Here is a 26341-nt window from a genome sequence, read left to right on the forward strand (position 1 = left end):
GTACCTGCCGACCTTTGGTGTGTTCCATCCACAAAAGCCAGGTCAAATCAGAGTGGTTTTCGACTCAAGTGCTAAACATGCCGGGGTTTCCCTCAATGATGTGCTCCTCACAGGCCCAGACCTGAACAACTCACTTCTTGGAGTTCTGTTGCGGTTTCGGAAGGAAAAGGTTGCTGTCCTAGCGGACATACAGCAGATGTTTCACTGCTTTGTGGTACGAGAAGATCACAGGAACTACCTCAGATTTCTTTGGTACAGGGACAACGATGTGACCAAAGACGTCATAGACTTCAGAATGAAGGTTCATGTCTTCGGCAACAGCCCGTCTCCCGCAATAGCTATTTACGGGCTTAGACGAGCTATCAGAGAGGGTTCCCAAAAACATGGGGAAGACACAGTCAACTTTGTTATGCGTCACTTCTACGTCGACGATGGCCTTTGTTCTATGCCAACGGATGCGGAAGCCATCGACTTACTGCGCCGAACCCAGACTTCACTTGCCGAGTCTAACCTCCGCCTTCACAAGTTTGCCTCAAACAGTAAAGAAGTCTTGCAAGCTTTCCCACCAGAAGACCGTATAGGGGCCTCAAAGGATGTCGACCTCAGCGGGGAAGCTGCACACACTCAACGGAGCCTGGGTCTTCTATGGGAGATAACCAGGGACACGTTCACCTTCTCTGCTTCAACTGATATGAAGCCATTTACTCGCCGTGGAGTCCTCTCCACGGTAAACAGTGTTTTTGACCCTTTTGGGTTCGTGGCCCCGGTCACTATTCAAGGAAGAGCCCTTCTCAGGGAACTCACAGTCGAACTTTCTGGTTGGGATGCACCGCTACCTGCAGACAAATTGAGAAAGTGGGAGGCCTGGAGAGACTCACTCCAAGACCTCAAGCTCCTTCACATACCAAGGACATACACAGCAGTCTCTCTAGCTAAAGCGGTGAGAACTGAGCTCTGCGTGTTCTCTGATGCATCCACTAAAGCCATTGGCGCTGTGGCATACTTGAAGGCCATACAAGAAGACAAACAAATTCAGATTGGATTTGTTATGGGAAAGTCAAAACTGGCACCTCAGTCTGAACCAACCATCCCAAGACTCGAGCTATGTGCAGCCGTCTTGGCCGTGGAAATGGCAGAGCTAATTCAGGATGAACTGGATGTTAAGCTGGATTCAACCAAGTTCTACAGCGACAGCAAGGTTGTTCTTGGCTATATCTACAACGAAAGCAAACGTTTCCATGTCTACGTGCATAATAGAGTTCAGCGTATTTGCCAATCCACGAAACCCGAACAATGGCACTATGTGCACACAGAGGAAAATCCTGCTGACCATGCATCGCGGTCAGTTCCTGCTTCACGTCTGCCAGAAACAACGTGGTTCACAGGGCCCAACTTCCTCTACAAAACTCCCGACAAACCAGAACCAGTAAAGACATTCGATCTCATCAAACCAGATATGGATGTAGAGATCCGTCCAGAAGTAAGGAGCTATGCCACAAAGCTCGAAGAGAAAGGACTCAGCTCAGAACGCTTTCAAAGGTTCTCCAGCTTCAAGACCCTTGTTCGAGCCGTTGCACTCCTAATACATATCGCAAGGTGTCAAAAACTATCCAACTGGAGTGACAAATGTAAGGGATGGCATAAGTGTGATCTGTCTCGCACCCCAGACGAACTATGTCAAGCGAAGGAGGTCATCATCAGAGCTGTTCAGAAGGAAGCGTTCAAAAAAGAATTTGAAGCTTTGGAGACATCTAGGCCAGTCCCCTTGAACAGCAGCCTTCATCGGCTTAGCCCAATGTTGCAGAACAATCTTATCTGCCTTGGAGGCCGGCTGAAGAATGCTAACCTGAACATTGGAGAAAAGAACCCGGTTATCCTCCCCAAAGACAACCACGTTTCCTTGCTACTCGCCAGATACCACCACGCTGAGGTCAAACATCAAGGTCGTCACCTGACGGAAGGTGCTGTCAGGGCAGCGGGATTTTGGCTCTTGGGCGGGAAAAGGATCATCAATTCGATTCTACACAAATGTGTAACCTGTCGTAAGCTTAGAGGTAAATTCCAGCAACAACGCATGGCAGACTTACCTCCAGAACGCCTTACGACCTGTCCTCCCTTTACATACGTGGGTTTGGACGTCTTCGGACCTTGGGTCGTCTGCACCAGACGGACAAGAGGGGGGCAAGCTGAGAGCAAGCGGTGGGCCATAATGTTCTGCTGCATGAGCTCCAGGGCTGTCCACATCGAGGTCATTGACTCGATGGACACATCAGGCTGCATCAACGCTTTAAGACGTTTCTTTGCAATAAGAGGACCAGCCAAACAACTGCGATCAGATTGCGGCACAAACTTCATAGGGGCCTGTAAAGAACTTGGAATAAGCAAAGACCAACCAGATACAACTGTGCAGAAGTATCTTAACCAAGAAGGGTGTTCTTGGCAGTTCAATCCCCCGCACGCCTCGCACATGGGTGGTTCTTGGGAACGCCTGATCGGTTTGGCCCGAAGAATTCTTGATTCAATGCTTCTTGAACAGCACACTCGCTTAACCCACGATGTCCTGTGTACACTAATGGCAGAAGTCACAGCAATCCTAAACGCGAGGCCACTAATCCCAGTTTCAAACGATCCCGAGGATCCATTGATCTTGTCGCCATCAATGCTCCTAACTCAGAAAGGGGGAGTCCCTTCCCCACCCGGGGATTTCACAGACAAAGACCTCCTCACCAAGCAATGGAGACAAGTTCAAGCGCTGGCCAACAGGTTCTGGAAACGTTGGAGTCGTGAGTACTTGCCCACCTTGCTTCGCAGGAAGAAATGGCACAAGTCTTACCGAAACCTTCAGGAGGGAGACATTGTCCTTCTTAAAGACACTCAAGTAGCCCGTAACCACTGGCCAACGGCTATAATCACAAAGACCTTTCCTGGAAAAGATGGGAGAGTGAGGAAAGTGGAACTAAGGACCACAGTTCAGGGATCTTCAAAGACTTTCCTCAGGCCAGTCTCCGAGGTGATCTTACTTTTAGTTAAGGACTGATGTACTGAAACTCATTTCCTAGTTTAGTAGTACTAGTGACCTCACTGAGGCCAGGCGGGGAGTGTGTTGCCTTTTAGGCATTAGGCTTTTATTTTGTACAAGCTTTTATTTTGAAATGGTTTCCTGCCTTAGGAGTTCCAGGCGTTAGTTTCCTGTTAGTGGTTAGAGGAAAATGGTGGAATCCATCAACATGCTTTCGTCATCCATTGCAATCCACATCGTAAATGCTGCAGAGGCAATGTCGTAAGTTGATAACTTCATTGTTTTAATTATAAGGTTAATGTTAAGATGCATATTTACAGTAAAAGGAGATTTGACGACTGTAATTAAAAAACGTTTTATTCACATATGTTTACGTAGGACTAAACAATTTTGTATCTTGTGTTTGTTACAGTTTTCACTCTTCTGTCTGTGACATGATATAAAGAACCACAGTAAACAGCTTGAGAAGCTTACTACGACTCAACTCGTCATTTGCAGAAAGAGTTTAGCTAGTTGAATAGCTGCGGTTGCTACACCGTAGCGAAGACAACATAGCAGGCGTCATGGAGTGTGACTCTGCCAAAGGGGCTTGAGTGAACGCTGACATTATCCACCCTCCCGTCAGGGTTTACTGACTGACATGCCAGTCCAGCACACTCTGTCTGTCCCTCACAGGGAAAGCCTCTCCTTTGTTTTATTGGATTGTAAAGAAATGGTTGAATTGTGAAGAACCCCTTGCTTTGCCACGGTGCCAAGATAAATGGAAAAAAAAATAAGGGGTTAAAGTTGAGGAGAGTTTTTGGAGATTGTTTGCCCCGGTTTGTCCCTTCTGATGATGCTAGGATGACCCGGGGCAGCTATTTTCAACCAGTGGCCTAATTGTGGGCCTCAGAGCACCATCTAGTGGGGCGCATACTCACTGCCAAAGGGTTAGATTTAATACACATATATATTTTATTAGTTTACAAATTTGACATTACCATATCCATCTCCAGACTTGACATTGATTTACTGTGTTTTTTAGTGATGCGCTGCCCGCTTTCTTTTCCCCCCGCTCGTAAACCAATTGGGCTTATCCCAAAAGAAGCGCTGAGGCTCGCGTTGGGTCTATTTTGTCTAATCTGGCAATAGGGACAACCACTTTATCTCTGAAAACTGAATCTCGCCCACCTCTAACCACTTTTTTTTTCCATTTATCTTGTCATCGTGGCAAGCCAAGGATAACTAACCAATTCTCCAATGTAAGCGATACCAAATGATACACTTTAGATGATATCAGTTATATAGTAGCTACTAGTGTCACTGCTGTTTGTGATAAGGGTTTTCAAATGATGTCCTTAGTCTACATATTTGCAAAGGGGGGTCTCAACAAATAGCAAGCGCAACGCCCAGACACACAAGCAGGAAAACTGCACCAGAGCGAGAGAGAGAGAGAGAGACCCTAGGAATGGAGAGGAGCCAAAGGGATTGGAGAAATCAGGCGCTAAAACCGCTGAAGCTCCAAAGACACTCAAACACGAAGCATCAAGGATGTGCTGGGAAGTCAATTTCACACTTGAATATATATATAATACATTCAAACGTCATAACAAATAGAGTGTGTTGTAATTGATTCACATCAAAATCAGTATATAGGAAATCTTTTGGATTTTATATTTTTTATTTTAGGTAGAATTGGTCAACAGTCATTCTGTGGCTGTAACTGCCTTTGTTTGTTTAAAACCAGCTTTGAAAAGTGTCTTTTCATAATTCATACGTTCCATGCTCTTGCTTTGAGAAACAAACTTGAGACAGCGTTTCAATGAGGACCAAAAGATAGAGTTTTCATTGACAAAAGATTAAATTGTTTGTGTCTGAAAATGTTTTTCCACCATCCACATTGTGGAGTTTTATACAAGACTAAAAAGAGCATCAATCAATAATCTTTTTTTCTTGCTCAGACTCAAGGGAAACATATACATTGTCCTACATATAACGTTTTCAAAAAAATTTAGTAGAACTAAAAATCCAGAGGATGACTGATCCAAGCCTCACTGCACAAGATTTTGGATTCCTACACCCTGCGAAAGGATGTTACAGGTTACAAAGGTGTGGATACTCATTTCAATACTGACTGCTTATAGCTGAATGAGACCTGATCCATTTATTGCATGTTTAGTAAAACCGTGGTCAGAAATGGTGTAGTAGCTGTCTCCTCAACCCCTCTCTTGTTTTCTCACTTGCTTCATTAATAGCACTTCAAATGAGCCACGTGAAATGTGTTGCAAATATTTCTACCCCGACCAATTTCTCCTCTCCGTGAACGTTTGACAAATCCACACGCTCAGACTGAGTTAAAAGCTGAAGGAAATGACGATGGAAGAAGTGAAGGGATTTCTCATGACCTTCACGGTATAAAAATACCCTTTACACCCATACGTCCTTCGATATGTTAAGTCTTCCTCCGCAGGCTGGTTAATCAGTGGAAGACCTTTTTTCCGCCATAAAGGAGTGATGATCAAAGCACAGAACGTTGCATTTGAGGTGACAGAAAATAGAAAAAGACGTACAGTTTTACATACCGTCTGCACAACATGACACATGCGGACACGCGGTACATGTGTTGTGTTTTTTTCTTCTTTCTTCTATATATATATATATATATATATATATTATTGAGTGTCCAAAAGAGAGGCAGGAAATGAGGGGGAAACCTGACGGCCACTTTCTCAATCAGGCTGAGTAAGTGTCTACCTTCGGCTGTTAATTCTGTGGGCTGATGGGAAACGTGTCGGGAGGCCCACAAGAAGGGATTGAACCAGGGTCCACTCGGAAATGAGCGCGGGGAGAAAGAGAGGTGGAGGCGGTGGGTGCGTCTGGGATGTGGTTAGCAAATGAAAAGAGGGATTGGCCCGTGTGCAAGGGGACAGAGATGAACTCTTAGGAGCGGGACAATCAAAGTGTTCAGGAACCGCAGAATCACTCACTCACACACACACACACACGCACACATTTCTGCCCCCTCATATCCTTATTGGGCCCTGTTTTCAGCAGATTGCTCCTTGGCCCCAATGACCTTCACCATTGCACATTCACTCACCCCCCACCCCCCCCCCCCCTCTCACCATGCCATGCTTATTTCTCATCACCTGTAACAGCACACTTTAACACAAACAAATAATAAAACCGCTTCAGGGCCACAAAAGTTGTAATGGATGTATCTGGGAGCCTGTTAAAGTTAGAAGCAAAGCATCCCCCCTCCCCCCCACACACACACACACAGGATCGTTATCTGATTCTATTTCCTTGATTAGCGGTGAACATGAAGGCAGAGTGGGCTTTTAAATGACACCAAGCTGAGCTACCATGTACCCCGAGAGTATTAGGAGCATTCGTCTCACCCAACACTTGGCGCCCCCGCCTTTCCATTACCGGCAAAGACTCAGCCGACTAGCCACCATCCACCCACCAACCCCCATCTTCCTGCGGCAGCAGCCCTCAGAAAGAAGACCATTAGCAAACGGAAATGAACAATACAAGCATAGGGAGTGCACTGTGTAGAGTGGATTGCTTTCTGTGTGTGTGTGTGTGTGTTTTAATCCGTGCACATTTATGACTTGCAGTATGCCGTAGGAAGAAAGAGTATACTACATGTAGGTACATGTACACAGACACACACATGTATAACGATACTATTCCACTGAGAAGGCGTACGCTTGCCTCAGACTAATGTTGTCTCCAAATTACTTTAAGTCCATACTGGGCAAAAAGCCCAAAAGCTCTGTGTGCAGGTGGAACGGCGTGCTGACGCTGGCTGCAAAGCCTACTGTATACACATCGACACACACTCGTACGCAGACACGCCGCCCATTATGCACCAAGATGCACACAAGCAAAAAACTATAAGTTATATAATATGATGGAAATAGAAATCAAATAGATGCGGTGTAATTAATGCATGTACGGTAAGACAAACAGCCGATGTATAGTGAGAACGAAGGCAAATGTATCCATAATTGCGGCTGCTTAAGATAATGATGAAATTCATGTTTCACATTAAAATAGAGTTAATAATTTGTATTCGGCACATTCAGCTTTTTTTCCTTTATGCTGAGAAAGCTCTCACTGCCAGAACAAACCAATTTGCTGCCGACCCAGTTTGCCGACCCAGTTGGCTAGCTGTTGGAATCAGACACATACAGAGGTTGCCAATCTGTACACAAATGGTCTCACATGTTCATACAGAGCCATGAAATTAAATTTATAATGGTAAATCAACTAACAGTGTTGTTCATATCATCCATCCATGTTCATCGCTTTTGTAATATGTAACCCTCCAGCTATAATGAGGATCCTGTATTTATTTAAAATGTATCATTGTGTTACTTTTTTTTTTTTTTTATTAGATCTCAATTCTCAAATTTGCTAAATATAAAAATCCTGAGGAGATTGTTGGTAGCAGACTACATACGAATACAAAGAAAAGCTCCTATGTAAAAGAAAGGGACATACTGAGGATGATTCGGTCCAAGATGGGATCTATTTTCTGAGAGATGGGGCTCAATCTTAAATCAGCAACACACATCTCACAAAGCAACTTGGGAAGTGAAGGCCTCCCATAACTACTGCGGCCTCCATCACACAGATGAGGCCTTAAAAGGGGAGGATGAGATGTTTGTCATCCATAAGAGCAGCAAAACAGGGCCACTCTGAAGAGTGGCGTCTAGACCTCCAGTGTACATCATTTATTTTACAAGAAGAGATGACTCTTGTGGCTGAAAGGGACTGTTCTCTGCATGTAGTTTTCATGATGCCTTGCAGGACCAATTTTTGCTCGAGATGTATCATGAAAAAGGAATGTTACTGCTGTCACTCCAAAATGTACAGGCTACGACAATCTTCAACATTTCCATCCAACTCAACCTGACTCAATTAGTGTTAGGGTGTTTTCTGATGGATGGTTGAAATCAAAACTGTGTGTTTCTGTAATAAAAGCTGTAGACTCTTTAATCCGTTTACATATTTTAAAACAATATGTTAGTGGTCCATGTCCACTCCACTACATTATAATTATGCAGGTCTAATGTGGGTTTTCCCTTGCACATGGATGAATTAATGCATCAGCAGAAGGAAACAATAAAAGCCCAACCTAGCGCTTCTGCAGCCACAGGGGATCTTTTCTCGCCTTTGCATCAACAAATTGTGTTGATCAATGGCAACATTGCTGGGGCTTCAGTGCCTCATGATTTAGCTAAAGGGCATAAAAATGCTGTGCTTAAAGTCAATGCACCTCAGCATTCCTGAACTTCTACTAACAGCCGTTTGGGTAAAGAGCAAAAAGCTAATTAAGTAAATATACATATACACATCTTTTACTGTTTCATTAGAACAATTGCATAATCTTAAAAATAAGAATACCATAGAGGAATAGGACAACACAAGTCAAAAGCAGCTGTAGTATCTCCTTGTGTCAGTTCGGGATAAATATCTACATTTTTATTATTAAAGCCTGTCACTTTAAACATATTAATCTTCATACAATGCAAATGCGCCAAAACTAATATTTGTTTAATTTCTTATTCTGTGCAGTGCCCGGTCTTCCCGATCTGTCAGTGGAACGGGACTCTGAAACATCAGCTGTGGTTCGCTGGACCCCTCCAGATCTCACCAATGGCATGGACCTGCTGGGTTACCGCCTCCAGTTTGGCCGCAAAGATGTTTCTCCTTTGGCCACACTTGAATTTGCTCCCCAAGAACGACAGTACCCCGTGGGCAACATTCACCTGGGGGCCACCTATGTCTTTAAAGTCTCAGCCAAGAGCAGGGGGGGCTTCGGGGAAGAGGCTCTGGTGGAACTCAGTGTGCCCGAGAAGACACCAGGGGGATACCCTCAAATTCACGAGGGCTCAAACGTGACATGCTGCTCGCTGCAGCTGTCCTGGTCTCCTCCCGTCCTGGCGGAGAGGAACGGGGTAATAACAGAGTACACTTTGGCCTATAAGGAAACCGGCACCGGAGGAGCGTCAAAGGAGCTCCGCTTTTCCCCCAGCCAGTCCAGCTATGTTGTCAACAGCCTCAAACCCAACTCGGCGTACGATGTGAAAATACGTGCACATACCATTGTAGGTCCAGGGCCGTACAGCCCGCCTATCCAGTATCGGACGGTGGCCTTTGATCCAACAGGTAGGGATTGCCTGTTTCTTCTCACAGCCGGTTGGCAGGGGGTTGGAAATTTGCACCACCAACAAAAAAAAAAAAATCTGACAGCACACAGTGTCCAACCCCTCCTTCAACCACCTCCACTTCTCCTCAACAACGTGAATATATTGATATTAACAAATAGTTTGCCGTGGGATACTCACTTCACTAACCCAAACAAGGTAAAGCACAGTCAGTAAGTCGTAGTCAGTCATTTGAGAAAGAGGAAAGCAGCCTCAGAGGTCAAGGTAAGTGCTCTTTGGTCAGACACTCCTGTCAGTCGTCTCTGCAGCCCTTTTTTTCCAAGCACGCTCACGCAGCTAAGGCCTTCTCACATCCACAGTTTTCAATCAAGGTAGGACTTCAGTCAAACCAAGTCACTCCAAGAGTATGTTTGGACTATTCTATGAAGATGACAGAAAGCAGATTTTAGTTTTGTATTTATTTATTTATTTTTGGGTTTGTTTTGAGATATCCCCTCCTCACCCCTTTTCCCCTCCCTAATTCCTCCTCTCCCTTCCTCTGTCCCCGAGTGGGACAGTTTGTGGCATGGCATCCCCCAGATGCACTGCTGAGGACTGTTGGCATGCTGTGTTCCGAGTCTGTCTCTGTGCCCGCCTGGCGGCCCATTGGCAGTGTCAAACCCAGACTCGGTAGGGGGGCCACGTGGGTCAGGGTTCAAAGACCGTGCTGAGATGGGTTGGCACTGCCCGTGGTGGCTCGCCAGTGGGCACACCCTTTGTGCTCCATGGGTTTTGTCATCCATTGAGTGTCACGTTCTGTGTGTCTTAACCGATGGCGTTGCCCTCCTCACAAGCAACTGCAGCTCACCGTTATGCTCACTCTCCAACCCAAAGGAACGTTGCCGCGGAACATCAGTTTTTATCTTCTTTTCTATGTATAATTTACTAAAGATGCACTTGTCTTTTTTTTGCTTTTTTTTTTTATTCCACTTCTCAACTCCCCAGATGTTCCAAAGAATTTCACGGTCAAGTGGGCCACCAAAACCACAGTGGTCATTGCATGGAAGTTCTCTGAAAGCAGGTCTCCGTACAAATGCACGGTGAGTTTAATTTAAGGGCCAAAAAAGTTTGTATTTGTGATAAATAAGCTCTTAAAATTTTTGAACAGATTTTTATCCTTTGATCTGTCTGAAGTTAAAAGAAATGGCTGGATTTTATCATTAATTTGTTTCTGTCAGTGTATTCATTCAACTGCTTATCATTCTTATTTCCAACATATTCCCCGAACCATGTAATCATCACAATGCACATCTATTTTTCATCACCCATGTCTATTGCACCCACCAATCGATCGACCGTCCACCATGATCATGAATCCAACTATCCCTCCTAATTATCCCTCCCAATTAGCAATTCATTTCCTGCACCATTTGTTATCTTTTTAGATTGAGTACAACCGCCAAAAGATGGATGTGGACGCCGGGCAGATGAGGGCTATTGTCACCGGACTGAAGCACAACACCACCTACGAGTTCAGGGTGACCTGCCAGGACAGCACGGACGGTGGACCAAGACACCGTGTGGTTGCCAAGACCGCACCTCTCATCCTTGTTAAGAAACCCAAGCTGGACATCTATGCTGAGCCTGACAACATCCTCACAATGTCCTTCCCACCGGTCGATAACAAGGATGTCAAGTGAGTAAAGCTTAATGAAAGATGGGTTCTGCAGGCTTGCCTAAATGATCCTGGTTTAAGTCTCGAGATGTTGGAGATCCGATGTTATATGGATCGAAATCGGAAAATGTCAAAGATGTTGCAATTGCACATTAAGCTTTAGGATTTCTGAGGCACTTTGCTCAACCCCTTGCCAGTATTGAATCGGGACTCCATTTACCTGTCAACCATTTGACAAATGTTTCATCTTAACGGCATACAATGTCAATGACATCTTTGGTATGTTTTGTAATTTACTTTGATGCCGTGTGCAGGAACTTTTATGTGGTTGTAGTGCCACTCGAAAGCACCTCAAAACCCGTCAAAGACCTGAAGAATCCAGATAACATGGACATGGAAGAGGTAAGATATATAAAAAGCAAATACGCAAGCTTGTTTTGGTTGACAGAGTCAACTTGGTAGTGAACCCTTTTTTTAAGAAAAGTAAATTCCTTTTGCGCCGCTGGCGAAAACCATGTGTTTCCAGGGAGGGATTCAAGAGACACTTGTTTGTGTAATGACAGTTGCACGGGCAAATTGTATTGTGCACACCGTGTACCGGGCATGGGCACACACAACACAAACATAAGTACATCTCAGCTATGCTAATTCAAGCCCCCCCCAAGCATGCAGCAGAGAGCAAATTACACAGTCTTCTCCCACTCTTATCATCTTACCATAGCTTGAGGTCACCTTGAGCGCCAGATCAACAGCAACCGTCCCTATTGGATTTGGGATTACACACATTTCCTCTGCTTAGTGCATGCCTCTGTCTGCAGTTTGAAATGATTGAGAGGGGTTGGATGCTGAGGAGGGGGACTGTTGGAACCTGGTTAGAAGCAACATTGCCAGATTGAGCACCTTTTTTGAAGGGTGCAGTTTCCTTAAATGGCTTTCTTTGGAATTTGTTATTTTCGGTAATTATTGTACAGAACAATGAATGTAAAGTACTATATTTATTGAAATGTTTCTATTTTTGTTTTCAGAATTGAAGGGTTAACTTACTGATGTCATGTGTGTTTTTCTTTTTTTCCTTATTGAAGCATCTGCCTCTCTTGGTCTTTTTAAACCTGTTATTTACAGATTTTAAATGAACATTTGACAACATCAGAAAACACTAATAGTCCACATTAAGTTGTTGAATAGAAACTGCGACAAGAGGATACTTTGGGGATGCCAAAATGAACACATAATGAACCAAGATAAACTAATGCCCGTTTACATCAATTAGCTGTTGCGGGAGGTGACCCCAAAGCGCCGATCACGCCGCCAGCTAGCGCAGCTGGACCAGAGGAAGCCCTACATCACAGCCTGCTTCAAGCAGCTGCCCCTCAGCTTCACTGTGGGATCTGACTACCGCCTGAGCAGCTGTGAGAACAAGCCCCTTCAACCCGGCCAGGAGTACGTCTTCTTCCTGTTGGCTGAACTCAACGCCACTGGGGTGAGTTACTGGTTTAGCTCGGTCCAGCACAGTCAAGTTGACGTACTTTAATTCAATTGAGTGGATTTAATAATTCCCTTCTGCTCATTTAATTGTAGTTTGCTCGCTGCATCTAACCCGTTTCCTTTTTCATCCGTCTGTTCAGAAAATGTTTGCTACCAGCCCTTATACAGACATAGTGAAGACTCCCAAGTTGGAGAGGGAACCACATCAAGTGGAGACTGGTGACGGACTCATATGGGTGGTGGGCCCGGTCCTCGCCGTGGTCTTCATCATCTGCATCGTCATCGCGATTCTCCTGTATAAAAAGTGAGTTGGTCTGGAAGTTTTAGTTTTTTGGGGCGAATGCAGTTGGACCTCAGGGTTTAAAATCATATTGTTCAACCTCAAATGATGATGAATGACGATAACATTCAGCGTTTGTATACAAGGCACTGCTGTGTTTTTTTTATCAAGGTGGGGAATCGAACCCTTTAGTTATGCACTGTTAGTGCCTTGCTTCACCCACTACTAAAGCAATATTACTGCAATCCAGTGTTTTAACTGAAATAGGGTAAATGTGTTGGAAGTCTGTGTTTATTTTTATAATTAGACACGCAATGAACATCCCTTTCCTTTGATGTTGAACACGTTATTCGCAGTGTTAAAGGAGGATGGTCCTGGGAAATGTGTTGCATGTTAAGGTGCATGTTGAAAAAGTGGCGCTGTATTCTGTATTTAGCATGATATAAAAAAAAGTCAACATCGTTGCATGTAAATATGAAAACACTTTATTTGTGAAAAAGATGGTTGGGGGAATTGAGGTGGTTGGAGAAAAGAGAGAGGAGATTCTTTGAGATGATACTCAATGACTGAATTAAGAATGGTACAATCTAAAAATCATGTTACAGACGTGTCTTGAACATATTTAAATCATCAATACCTATATCTTAAGGAAATAATCCTCCGTAAAGTCATTTCAATGTTTTCCAAAAAACGTTACTGCCTTAAGATTGATGTTATAAATCATTTTCAGCAGTGAGTGACCTCATTTTTTAGTAGTGGAAATCCAGGTTGCATTCAAGCCTAATGAACAAGGTAGCTCTCTTTATGTTCAAATCCTAAAAAATCTACTTTTCCTCAATTCGTCCGGAGGCTTCCAAACATCTGCAGTTAATATTTCCCCTCTATTGTTTTGTGGTTGGTGGTATCCGAGGTCTCAGTGACTGGAGAGGTCGCCTTACATACCGGGGAAGGTCCCTGAATTATTTCACAGGGACTGGTGTGAGCAACTCAAGTACAGATTGCTACTGTCAGATGATCCTTGACTGTCTGACCTTGCCTTACCTCAGTCTTTGTGGTTAGGGAGAGTAACATCTCTCCTTGAATCTCTCTCTCTCTCCCTCTCTTCTCTCTGTCTCTCCCATCTCCCTCTCCATCTCTTCCTGGTGAATAGTGTTTCCCGGGTCTGCCCTTGGCTTTGACATTCCCCCTAACCCATCTTTACCTGCACCCTCACACATACACATAAGAACACACACACACACACACACACACGCGTTGACACAAGCTCACAAATGCATGCGCTTACTTGCACATTTTATTGAGCACTCACTTGTTCTCACAAACTGGTACACGTGCACACACACGCACGCACAAACCTCCTCCAAACGCTGATGGGCTTTATTTTGCGTTAAGCGAGCCCAGCAGCGACCCTTGTGAATTTTAAAAAACTGCTCTCTATTGATTTATCTCTCTTCTTGCCTCCCCCCCCCCTCTCCCTCTCTCCCTTTCTCCTTTTGTGTTGTGTTTTCGCCATCTTTATATATTTGTTTGACTCCTATTGCTTTCTCTGGAAACAGCAAACCTGACAGGTAAGGTTTAGCCGTACTCTATTGCCTTATAGAGGGGAAGATAAAATAGCCTGCCACAGCAGAAACAATGGTTTCAATTGGTGAAGGAGTATTTTTCCCCACCTGACACAGAGATTCTCACCTGGTTGAGTTGTTTAGATATCATCATTGGTATGAGTGGGGTTTTTCTTTTTTTGTTTCCCGCTTTCTACTCTTTTTTTCTTTTTCTTGCTTTCCAGCCGCAAGAGAAAAGAGTCAGAGCCACGCACAAAATGTCTGCTGAACAACGCAGACATTACACCCCACCACCCTACAGACCCTGTGGAGATGAGACGCATCAACTTCCAGACCCCAGGTACTGAGAGGACACCCAGCACATCCAGGAGCATAGATCTTCTCACTGTAATGTGTGTTGTGTATGTCTGGCTGTGGATTTTTAGTCATAGAAAATACACAAAAGTTGAAGTTCACTCATCCAGCTTTAGGCGTGATAAGAGACCTTTCTATGTATAAATATTAACCAGAACATAGTCTCTGTCAGAGGTCCCCAACCACCAGTCCATTTGGTATTGGGCCGCACCACAGAAAGAATACATTCTTTTTATTTTGTCATTGAACTTTTCTTTTAATTTCTAATTTAGAAAATTGCAGATTCTTTCCTAATTACTTTCGCTCGTCGCTCTTGACATAATCCCCAGGCGTCAACCAGCGTTTCGTAATTGCACGGCAGCTCCGCCCGCCAGCGGGCAGCGAGTGTGCATCTACACCCCCCCCCCCACCGTCTGCCGGTTATTTCGTTTTGGTGTTTATCCGCCACACCTCCAAGATCGCTCCAAATACAATGAAAACGGGAGGCCAAAAAGGTTTGGGACCCCTGGTCTAGGCTTTATGCCTCAGCGGCGCTACTCAACAACAAAATGAATAGAGAAGAAAAAGTACACGAAGCTCTGAATTCTGAGTACATCATGGATTATTGAGGTAGCAATCATTATGTTGTTTATTTTCACCTCCAAATAACGGCTTTCTATTGTTGAACAGCTGGCCATTTAAAAGCCTTCTATGGTTTTTCTTTCTTTGGCCTGATTCGATTGCCATTCTAAGAGCGTTTTTGGTGGATACCTTTCTGTCTTTTATCTTTGCAGTGTCAGTACTGAGTACAACACGAGTCCAAAGGTTTCATGTTCATTCAAAAGACGCAATTTAAAGCATTTATCCTCAAAAAAAAGTTTTACGGGAACTTCAAAACCCTCATTTTTGCAGCCACATGGGTTTACAGGTAGCAGATTTCCTCTCACCCTGACAAATTAGAGGTCTGTTACTTCTAAGTTACTACTATTATTATTACTATTACTGTTCATTTTAAGATAGTTTGGGTTGTATTCTTTCTTTCAGGATTTAAGTTGACGAAGGAATGAGAGCTACATTTTGCACAACTTTTTTTTTATCTAATTGGTTAAAAGAATAAACCCATCCATCTTCTGCTCCCCCATTTCTCCTTCCTTTCTCCTCCCTACGTCTCTCTGTCTCCCACTTGTCTCTCAATTATCCATCCGTCATCCACAACCAGTCCCTACTCCATCAAAGGGCTCCCATTTCAAAAGGGAGCATTTCTCTTTAACTTCTTTTGGGGGCCTAATCACGCTGCCTGAGTTTGTATCTGGGAAAAGAACTAGTTATTTACATGTCAGAAGAGATACACAAGGATGAAAGGACATGCACAAACCTGTTCATCTGAAACTGGAAGTTTAATTCATTTCCCAGCATCTTTATCTTGGTTGGAATTCAGAGGCCTATCAGTTGTTCTGCATGGCGAAGGTTGTTTATGGTACATTCCTAATGTCTCTTGTCTCTCTGAACCTTCAACTCTCCTTTGCTCCTTAAATAATAGAAACAGCGATACATGCTGAGAGTCTTCTTCATCTTGTGCATGGCGGAGCCTTCTCCTTCCACAGCCCTGTCTTTTTTTTTCCCGCCGCATTGGACGATGTCGTTATCTCTGCACCCGAGGAATTTAATTTGAATGGACATTTTAGCCCAATTAAGGGGGCCGGTGAGCATTTGTGAACATCCCCATCAGCTAATAGCGACCATTGTTCAAATGAGCATACTCCCCCGTGCACTTATGCACGGCCTCTGCTATCCAGCGGAGCATATGCCGCATCGGCAATGTGTGCTCGGTGACCCCTCGTGCTGCGGGAACAGAAATACGTTTTTGATTAGGCTTCCTCTAAACTTAGCTTGGCCAATGCAGTTCAGAGGGAGTGTGTGCATTGCGTGTGGGCTCGCGCATTTCTGTTTGAAGCCTGTGGGTCATGTGACAGCCTCACAGTGATTCCTTGGGGCAGCAGAGTGGCTCGTTTAGTCAGCATCTCCATTGGTGCCCGGGGTTTAATTCAGTCGAATGGGGCCAAAGTAATGAAGCAGCACGACTGGATGGATGTCTACTGTCTATCGCCAACAAATGGCCCTTATTGCTACAAATGCTCAATCTGTTTCTCAGATAAACTAATACAGGAGTTGTATGATCCCTTTTCTTAGATGTTATTAATACGCATGCTGCAGCATTCTGGATCAAGTTGTGGAGATGTAAGATAAGAAAGATTTGCCTAATCTAGTCTAGAAGTAACAAATGCATGAACGTATTTTTTTTGCCACACTTTGAGATAAGATGTGCCTGATTTTAATATATTACCATAGGTTAAAAAAAAGTCTGTCCTTGAAGAAATAATACAAAAAATGCATATGTTTTTAAAGGACACATCCTGATCAAAGACAACTCCAAGATTCTTGGATAGCAGAGCATGCCATCTAGAGAAACTATACCACATGAATGGGCATGAAGTGCATCTGCCCCCATAATTCTGTCAGAGGAAGGTCTATATTTAAGTGTGTCAAAATTAAACATTTTCATCACACACTTGCAAAACCCACAGACACCAGCCAATTTCTTCCATGCCCAAACAAACTACTTGTTTCTCCAGATTACAGCTCCAGATTACAGCAACATCTGTCACAACCGTGCCCTCCTCCTCTCCAACACTTGAAACACACACACACACACACACACACAGATCACAGACTCACAATTAAAGATAATCAGACACGCCTGAGCTTCCCTCCTGCTGTGATGAATGACGTTTGGGGACAGTGGTTCAGAGCCCCCCCTGCTAGGCTCAATTAGTCATTGTCACAAATCAATTAGGGAGAGGGGGGTGTTCGACGTCTTCATCTCTCTGCGCTCATTCAGCGCCACTGGCCCGATGTTCACTCGCTGAGACGTCACTGTAAGGCAAACCCGGCAGAACTCAGTTGAGCAACTTTCATTTAGCAGAATTGAAGGTTTTAGGAGTTTACATCCATCCAAATGATATTGGTATTTTTCCATTATTCTTTCTGCTTATTTTTGCTGGGATTATTTTTTTTACCAGCCTTTCATAACATCAATGTTTTACTATACTTTTTCGGTGGGAGCACAACTTGTTTTTAGACTGTCTGCAGATCAGACTCCCTTGCCTTTCGATCTCTTCACCTCTTACACATGCTTCAGAATTCTTTGGACAACGGTCAAAACATCATTGTTGGGTGATGCGATCACAAAGCTGTTAATCTGATTCCGGCCTTTCGGCCCCTGGGAAAAATGGGTTTCCCTCCACTTGAGGGGGCTTGGCAGCATCCCATCACACTGCACCTCTTAGCCGCGTGTCCGGTTGACGTTGTCACAGATGTCTGTCTTCTGCCCGAAAGGGCCGAGATGACCTCGGTCTCCTCCGGACAAAGCATCGCTGGCTGGGCCCCGCCACCCCCCCCCCACCCCCCCCCACGGAGGACTCCTCCTCCTCTGGAGCGAATGAGACTTTGAATCGTCACGGCGTTCCTCGAAGCCCTGTCTCCAATCGGCCGTGTCTCCACAGCTGTCAGCCAAGCGCGCGCGTGAGGGGGAAAAGAACACTTTTCCACACCTTTTTTTATTCCCCGGTGCCATTGACTCAGCACCAAGCCGCTGGAAAAGGAAACATTCACAGTTGGTTTCCTTACCAGGAAACCAGCCGGTTTTGGCCGGTCTGCGTCTTTCCGCGTTGCTGTCAGTGGGACGTTCTAGCTGGGGTTCGTGAAAGCTCCGTGATAGCGAATCAATTTTGTTATCCGTGAAGTCTGTGAGCGGTGATGTGGGGCTTTGCGGAATAGTTTTCTCAGCAGGCTGCTGCCCCTCGGCGAACTAGTGTGGAAGACAGCGGCTGATCTGATCCAAAGATGCAGCTCTATTTTTTTCAAGACTGTGTTGCAGTCTGGCCTTAAGTCTGTCATTTAGACTCCCTAGGAAGGGCCCTAGTTGACTGATGGAACAAAAACAAAAAAAATAATCCTTTTGTGTCTTATCTCCTTTCATCATTTTGTATACTTCTCTGTTTTGGTTTATATAGCATTTATATTACATTACAACCTTTTGAAATCCATTTCTCTTATGTTTGCTGTTCTTTACAGATTCTGGTCTAAGCAGTCCTCAGGCTGAAGCAGATTTTGACTATGAAAGTTAGTCTCTATGCTTTTAGCATTTTGCGTGCCGGCTTTATTTTTATATTTATTTTCTATGCTCGCTTGCCTTCATTTACAAATAATTTGCATTTGTTTGTTTTTTTCACATTATGCAGCAGTTTCAGCACTAATTAATTTTATGTTGGTTACTATTGGTGTAATGGGCTGTTTTTCTCCCCCTCTCCTTGAGTTTAATGTCAGTCACAATATTCACTTGGGCTGTTGGCTGTGCATTACTCCACCACGCATAAATAACCCGTGTGATCACTTCTGCTGATGTAGGGATGGTTCAAAGGTGCTTTTTGGGGTTTTGCAGCGGTACAGTACCTGTTATCTCTCTTTCTCTACCTACCCTTCTTCTCCTCCTTGTTGTCGTTCTCCCTTCCTCCTCCTCCTCCTCCTCCTCCTTCCCCACCACTGCTCCATTTCCATTCTGAAGTAACAGGGTCTTTGCTGTGCTCAGAGATAACGAGCAGAATTAATTAAAGCGGTGGCAAACAATGGCTCGACATTTGATCACCCCCTCTGGCTGCTCCTTGCAAGAGGATCATCTGGGAGAAAAAGCAGAATTTCAGATTTTCTTCTACCCCCTTTTTTCCCTTTTATTGTCTTTGCTTACCCACACTCAGCCTTCTTTCCTTTTATATGGAAATGCACAACATCATGAATAGTGTTTTCGAAAGAGACTTTTTGGCTTATCAAAAATAATCATTATGTTTCTCAGGCGCATTGCATTGACTGCAGATCGGAAGATTGGATGTGTGTAATTAGACGCTAGTATATTTTTCGCTGTTCATTGGTCACACTGTTGATTGCCGTGGAAAAAAAGTACGAGTGTACATGTTAAAAAGTGTTTAAGAGAAGGATGAGCTTTGGAGTGGAGGAAAGGAATAATAACAATCTGTCCTTCAGTGACTTTTTGGAGTAGGGGCCGGGCCAAAGCCTAGTCTTGAAAGTGAATCTTTTCTTGGATAAACACTGTTATGTAAAGCACAGTGTGTAAACGACAAAAAGTATACGAGAACAAAGCAGGCACCATCGACCTATTTGTCTTTAGAACACATCACATGGGGGAGGCTTGAAAGGAACACTGAGAGAGACAAATACTTGCACAAACCTATTGGTTTAGCTATGAGGTTGTGTGAAAACTTGACGACTTATTTGTAGCATTACGTTGGAAAATTATAAAGTGGAATTAAGGTAAAATAGTTTGCAATTGTTTTTGTACCAATTTTATGGAATAAACAAGCCTCAGTGTGTACCTTAACCGTTTCCTACTGGCATGTACTGTACATGTAAACATTTTGGCCTTGTAAATCTCTCCAATCGTGCCAGGGGCTCTTGTATATGCAGACGGTGATGTGGGCGGTAAACATAAACTGACAGGAATTGATGGAGGTTGAGTATATAAGTAACTCAATTACACTCACAAATACACATAGAGACGCACAGCGTAAGCTAGGAAACCCCACTCGCAAACATCCTTTGATCTCCCCTAAAACAACCCACCCTCTCTCAAGGAAAAGTGTGGTGGGGGGAGGGGGGGGGCTCATTTCCATACACATTCACTTATTCCGCTCATATTGTAGGATACCTTTACCCTTTTGAATTCGAGGCAACTAAACTGGAAACTAAATTTAATCTGCAATATTTCTGCAACAGTCTGTGCTCCTCTCAGTGAATTCCCGCACCATAAGGGATTAATAACTCTGTATGCCTCCTCAGCTCTTTGCGAAACTTGAGTATGTAAACATAAACACAAAGTTCCGGCCAAAACGTTGGTATAACTTCAGTACCCCCTACTACCTTATGGGGTTGTCTTTTTGTTTATGTGAAGATAAAAACATACATTATATATTTAGAAGGAGGATTTAGAAGTGCATGAGTATTTGTCAAGTAGGCTGTTAATGCAGTGTGTCCGTTCATTCTCGGTAGGCTGTCAAAGCATCCAGTGTCATCACCATTTGTCTCACATATACATTGTAATCTGTGTTAATCTTCATGTAATTGATGCTGCTGCATTGTTCTGTCAGTGTAAAATGAATTACCATTACTAATGAAGACTGTCGGCGCAGAGTGTAAAGCTCCCTCTGTTACGCGTAACAAAAGCAGCCCAAACATCAGTGACCCCCCCTTGACATTGGAGGGGATAGTAAGCATTGCCGGGAAAGGGAAATTAAGGACGCTTAATGTGATTACGCCGATTTGCACGCCCAATTAAGCCTCTGTAACTTTTTTGTGCGAAGGGCTTTTAACATGTTGTCGACTTTTGACCTCGTCATTCGCTACAAGCAGAGAACTCTTACTAAAAATACCATTGCCTTAAGTGCAGCCGGGCTGCACACGGGGACACAGCCACAATCTATGGCTGCTCCATATTCCATTACATGGCTTCAGCATTATGGTCCTAAATGGATTAGTGACTGGAGTGCACAGCAGTGCTGATAATATTATAGCATCAGCGACACAATATGTAGTGGATATTGGAGCGAGCAGAAGAAGAAAAAAAGGAAATCACAATTTTCCCACCCATTGGAAAGGAGAAGCTAGAGGGCACGCAGGTGTTTGGTTTTGGAAAGAACAGGGTGTTTATCTTAAAGCCAATTTTCACTGTATTCTATTCTTTTTTCTTTTTTTTGGAAGAGGAACCAGTAGAAACAGCAGCTTGCTTGCTTTGCACTGGCTGGTTGGAATGGAGCACTCACTGTGTCACTCAACATCACTCACACGCCTAAACCTCCTTATCCCCGCCCCCCCTCCCGCCCCCTCTTGAGCCCCCAGGTCAGGGCTCCGTTCTTTAATAACTAGCTTCATAAAGAGGTAACATTGCCAACGAACAACACGGCAGAACAAGGGCATGACAAGATAAAGCTGCACAGTATCCCTGTGGGACAAAAAGCAAAAGCAAAAAGTATAAATGTTGAAAATAATAATTTATAGTTTTCAATTATTAATATTAATATGAAAAATACTTGGATTTGTTAGATCTGCGTAAAATCACATTTCCAGAACAAAGTGATTGAGTATAGAATTCTTCTTACTCTTATTATCTCCAGTAAGGAATAAAAGGAAATTTGTCAACATAAACTTTCTATTCATTCAGAGTCTAAAAAAGGGCTGTTGTGATTCTTTTCTGTGATTTCAGCATCAAAACCTTTTTATTATTATTTATGTTTTAACTCATTCCAAAAGCTATAAAAAAATGATCGATGCCTCCGCAAAATCGGTCTTATTGATCTTATTGGTCCCTTGGTGAGTGTTAGCGTATACTTCCAGCTTCAGGAAATAATCAGCCCTACTGGACAAACCCAGCGTTCATTTAGCTCTGGCCTGTTCCAATTAAGTGCTTATAACATCACCCCGTCAGTGTCACACTGTCCGCTGCGTGTGACATTCACCATGTTTTGCACATGCTTCCCCACCACTAAAACCCAACTTCCATTGTTTTGTAAGCAACACATTTTCACCAAAAAAGAAATCTGGAGTTTTGGGGATTATGGAGTTCTCAACTCGTGTTGTGCTTTACTAACGGACTTTCTCTCCTGTCTTCCCATGTGTGGAAATTCTCCCTCAATCCTTTGACAAAGGCATGATGAATCATCCTCCCATCCCTATATCAGAGCTGGCTGAACACACGGAGCTTCTCAAGGCCAACGACAACCTTAAGCTCTCCCAGGAGTATGAGGTGAGCGGCCCGACACGTTCAAATGTCACAGTTTCTTCAAATTACTGAATCCTGTCTGATTGTGTTTTCATGAAACAAGGAAACAAACAACAGTCCCTTCATTCCTCCGGGGAGACGTTTCTTTTGTGTGTGTGTGTGTGTGTGTGTGTGTGTGTGTTTGTCGACAATGTTACAGCTGCTGGTGCATGAGCAATTATTAAAAATATATTTTTTTCTCACATATTTATTCAGATACACTTGCAGCCTCTTCGTGGCAAAACAAGACAATTATAATTTTTGAGTAAAATATTCAAAGATGTGTGTCCCTACTTGATGAATAGAGCAGCTGCAATCAATTCAGAAAAATATAGAAACATTGAAATACTGGTGAAATTGCATTTAACAAATCTTGAAATATTTTTCTCTCCCACACACACACCAATGAACCAAGCAAAGTTCTTTCTTCCAAAATAGAGACTAGTGTACGCAGGACTAATGTGTTTTTTGGGGAGAGCACGGTGTCAATCAGGCCTTACCGTAGTCCGTTTCTTTGTGTGTGTGTGTGTGTATAGAAGGGGTAGCTGAGCTGTCTGCGCTCTCAGATCGCTGCGGTTATAAATGACACCGGAGTTGATTAGAAATCAGGAGTGCTGAATCAGCTCTCGTTTGCATACAAGCAATATCCCCTTCCCTCCATCCCTAAATCACCGCGCTGCGTGCCAGGCTAAGGTAGGAGGCAGGTACACAAGCATAGATGGCCGTCATCATGCCTCTGCCGCGGGATGTGGGTGGATAATGACTTCTCATAGCGGGCCAGTATTTCTTGGGTATCTATTATTCATAAATCCACAGCCGGGCTATGTTCCAAGTGGACAAGCTTGTTCCATTCGCTGGGAAGAGAGACGAGAGACGTGATGCCAAAGTTGACGCGTTTCTACAACTTCTAATTACTTGGCTTTGAGAGAACATCCCCCCCCACCCCTCCCCCCACCCCACCCCGTTCAGCTCTTCTCCTACTCTGTCTTTTTCACTCTTTCCGTCCCTTTGCCCCCTTCACAAAACCACCCCCCAGGAAAAATAAATGACCAAATTAAATAGAGAAGTGTAATTTTAATTTTGTTATTTTCTTGATGAATGGCTGCTCGTCCGGGCGCCCTGGCCTGCCAAGCACAGCTCTACGGGGCTTTGACTGATTGGTTTTTAGCCAAGCGGGATGTGAGGAAGGAGGAAAAATGGAGCGGAGAGGGTAGAGAGATGAGGTGGGGAGGCTTGGTTAATGATGAGGATTCAGTGAGAGGCAGAGAGAGAGAGACAGAGAGAAACAGAGAGAGCAGGGCGAGTCAGCTGGAGAGAGCAGATGAGGAGGAGATAATCTGACACACAAGCGGCCGCCACAGTTTTACCTGAAGATACTCGAGCTACGGAGCTTGTTATCTTTCTTCTGGAGGCAGCCATGTCCTGCAAAGCCTCCCCGCTCGATGTATCATTCCTCATTTAAAAGGGAGGATATGTACTTGTTTCAGAATGTGTGTATGGACATTTGCCATACGTACATCCTTCCTAAACATTCACTTTTTAAGTGCACAGATTGGGTTTTCAATTTTTCAACCGAGCGCCGTTTCAAGGGAAGCGACCCCAATTCTTTATATAAGCACACACAGACACATACACAGAGTCAGCCTTCAGGTAATTAAAAAATAAAAATAAAATAGCTGGAGGGTGGCTGCTCGAGAGGGAGTGTTCAAATGTGCGAGGAGACGGGAGATGGGGACAGAGATAAGAGAGGAAAAAGAAATCTGCCCAAAAAGCGAAAGACTTAGAAGATGGAGAGATGCAGATAAGGGAAACGGGGATGAAGAGGAGGAAGAAAGAAAGAAAGAAACGGACGGAGCGAGGCTCAAACAGAGCTGTGATCGCTGTAAAGATTGCATGGAAATTGTTAGATCAGGTTTTCAATTGGACTTCATTCAGAGTCTGTCTCTCTCTCTGCAGTCCCCCCCCCCCCCCCCCACCTCTCCCCCTTCCAATATGCTGAAGCCCGAACAGCAAATAATCTTCATTCCCCCGTCCACCCACCAACAGGGCGCCAGACGCCTATGAGCAAACATCGAATCGTAATGGAATACTTAATTATCCCGACCAGGGAACAGAATATCCATCCGTAATTCTTGCGTTGTAAATAGGCGTCTCTTTTCCCCCGAGTACGGGCCCTCGCTCCAAGCCCCCTCCTCGAGGGAGAAAGCCGCCACCTTCATCAATAGCGTTGTTTGTCATTTTGCGCCGGCCACATTAATGATATTGATGGAGTGCCGTGTGCAGCTGCTGTGAGTATTCAAACAAGGCAGTGAGCAGATTTCCATGATGCCATGTTTTTTTTTTCCTTTGAAAAGAGAAATCACCCTCTGGATCTCCCCCCTCACCCCCTCCCCCCCCCCCCATCCTTCCTCTGATAACATTCAGGTCATATTGTTATTGCTCGGCTCATCCCAAGGCTCTTCTGATTTCTTCTTGGTGTCTGCATGTTTTACTTGTCCCCCCCCCCCCTCCGGCCCCCCATCAGTCCATCGATCCAGGCCAGCAGTTCACCTGGGAACATTCCAACCTGGAGGTGAACAAGCCCAAAAATCGCTACGCCAACGTCATTGCCTACGACCACTCCCGCGTCATCCTGGCTCCCATTGAGGGTAAGGCTCGCTCATCCTCACACGCCTACATCACCTCACAGATGAGATCAGCTCATTGCGGCTCTTTTGGGAAATCCTCCTAATTACAGAGTCTGTTTGAGTAATTAGGAATTGTATTCTGGATGGGCCCGGATGGGACGAGACAGCGAAGACCAAACCAGAACAGTGCGGAGCCTTGCAGAATAGAACACATTAAATACAATTGAGTCCTTAATTAAAATGAGAAGAATACATCCACTCAATGGGGGGTTAATTTACAAGAACTGTGTTGAGGCAATGCAGTAAGGTAAAGAAAAATGGAATCAAATGTGTGTAAAACATAATTGAATATTTAAATTAGTTTCGAGCCTCTCAGCCTTCCACGGAATCCTCTTTCTTTCGCGAGGTTACGGGAGGACTTGTATCAGCTCATCCCCCGGACCAAGCACCGGGACGTTTTTCACCCGTCCCAGTTGTCTCATCCGATCCGACCCGCTCTCACGACTTCCCTCTAACCGCCATCAGACGCACTACTGAGAGTCCCTCAGCCAGAGACACTCTTCCCCCCTGACTCCCAAATCTCAAGGGACGTTGTCAGAGGTAGTCACCCTTCACCGCCGACGTTCTCCTGCCGTTGCGTCACCAGAAGAGCTCCGGAGTGGGCGCCGCACTCCCCGCACTCCACAGAACTCCCGCTTCTTTTGTGTGCGAACCAAACCGCTCCGACTAGATTTTTTCGACATCTCGCAATAGTCGGGCCAATTTGAGGGTGCGACAACATGCATAACAGAATTATCCCAGGGAAAAGAAAATGCCTCGTCCATAAATACATAAATTAATCAAGTCTGAAATTTCTATTTTACACTGCAGTGATTTTGCCATTAGTCGCAGCAGTAGAACAATTCATGCACGCCGCTCTTCTCTGTTCACTTAGCTATGACTAAAGCCTGGGCACCACATTCAGATTGGGCCACGCGGCATCCGTTTTAATGACATTTGCCTTTCTTTCTTTCTTTTTTTGCTTATTACCATTCTTCTGTTGTTGTTTTTTGTCTTTGCCCTCTCTCTCTCTCTCTCTCCATGCTCCTTCTCCATCTTACTCCTCCTCTCCACCCTGGTTGTTGTCCACACTGCGTCTCCTCTCTTAAATTAGCCCAGTCAAGTGTTTCATTGTTTGTTGCTTGAGTGAGGAGACGTCAGTCAAAGCGATGCGACTCTCCAACACGGATGTGCCGGGGTCTCTTTTCCACTGACAGGTGTTGTAGAAGTTGGTGATATGAAGATGGGTGATGTTCTGTCTAGTAGCTGTCAGATGCTTAGTGTTTGACAAACTCT

General features: G+C 44.4%; 1 protein-coding gene across 17 annotated transcripts in view; it reads left to right on the forward strand.

Moving 5' to 3' along the window:
- Positions 1-26341, forward strand: part of ptprsa (protein tyrosine phosphatase receptor type Sa) — a 116180-nt gene that overhangs the window by 69157 nt on the left and 20682 nt on the right. For 4 of the 17 annotated variants that reach the window (XM_037469614.2, XM_062563363.1, XM_037469616.2 and 1 more), the window contains 11 exons: positions 8588-9181; positions 10165-10259; positions 10605-10855; positions 11149-11236; positions 12105-12314; positions 12460-12623; positions 14156-14167; positions 14386-14501; positions 18629-18676; positions 22267-22364; positions 24904-25027. In XM_037469614.2, coding sequence (XP_037325511.2) covers positions 8588-9181; positions 10165-10259; positions 10605-10855; positions 11149-11236; positions 12105-12314; positions 12460-12623; positions 14156-14167; positions 14386-14501; positions 18629-18676; positions 22267-22364; positions 24904-25027 — 1800 coding nt within the window. The remainder of the gene's footprint in view (positions 1-8587; positions 9182-10164; positions 10260-10604; positions 10856-11148; positions 11237-12104; positions 12315-12459; positions 12624-14155; positions 14168-14385; positions 14502-18628; positions 18677-22266; positions 22365-24903; positions 25028-26341) is intronic. The other 13 variants (XM_062563364.1, XM_062563367.1, XM_037469625.2 and 10 more) reach the window with 6 other exon arrangements.

This window comes from Pungitius pungitius, chromosome 7 (assembly GCF_949316345.1).
Source record: "Pungitius pungitius chromosome 7, fPunPun2.1, whole genome shotgun sequence".
NCBI classification, from domain to species: domain Eukaryota; kingdom Metazoa; phylum Chordata; class Actinopteri; order Perciformes; family Gasterosteidae; genus Pungitius; species Pungitius pungitius.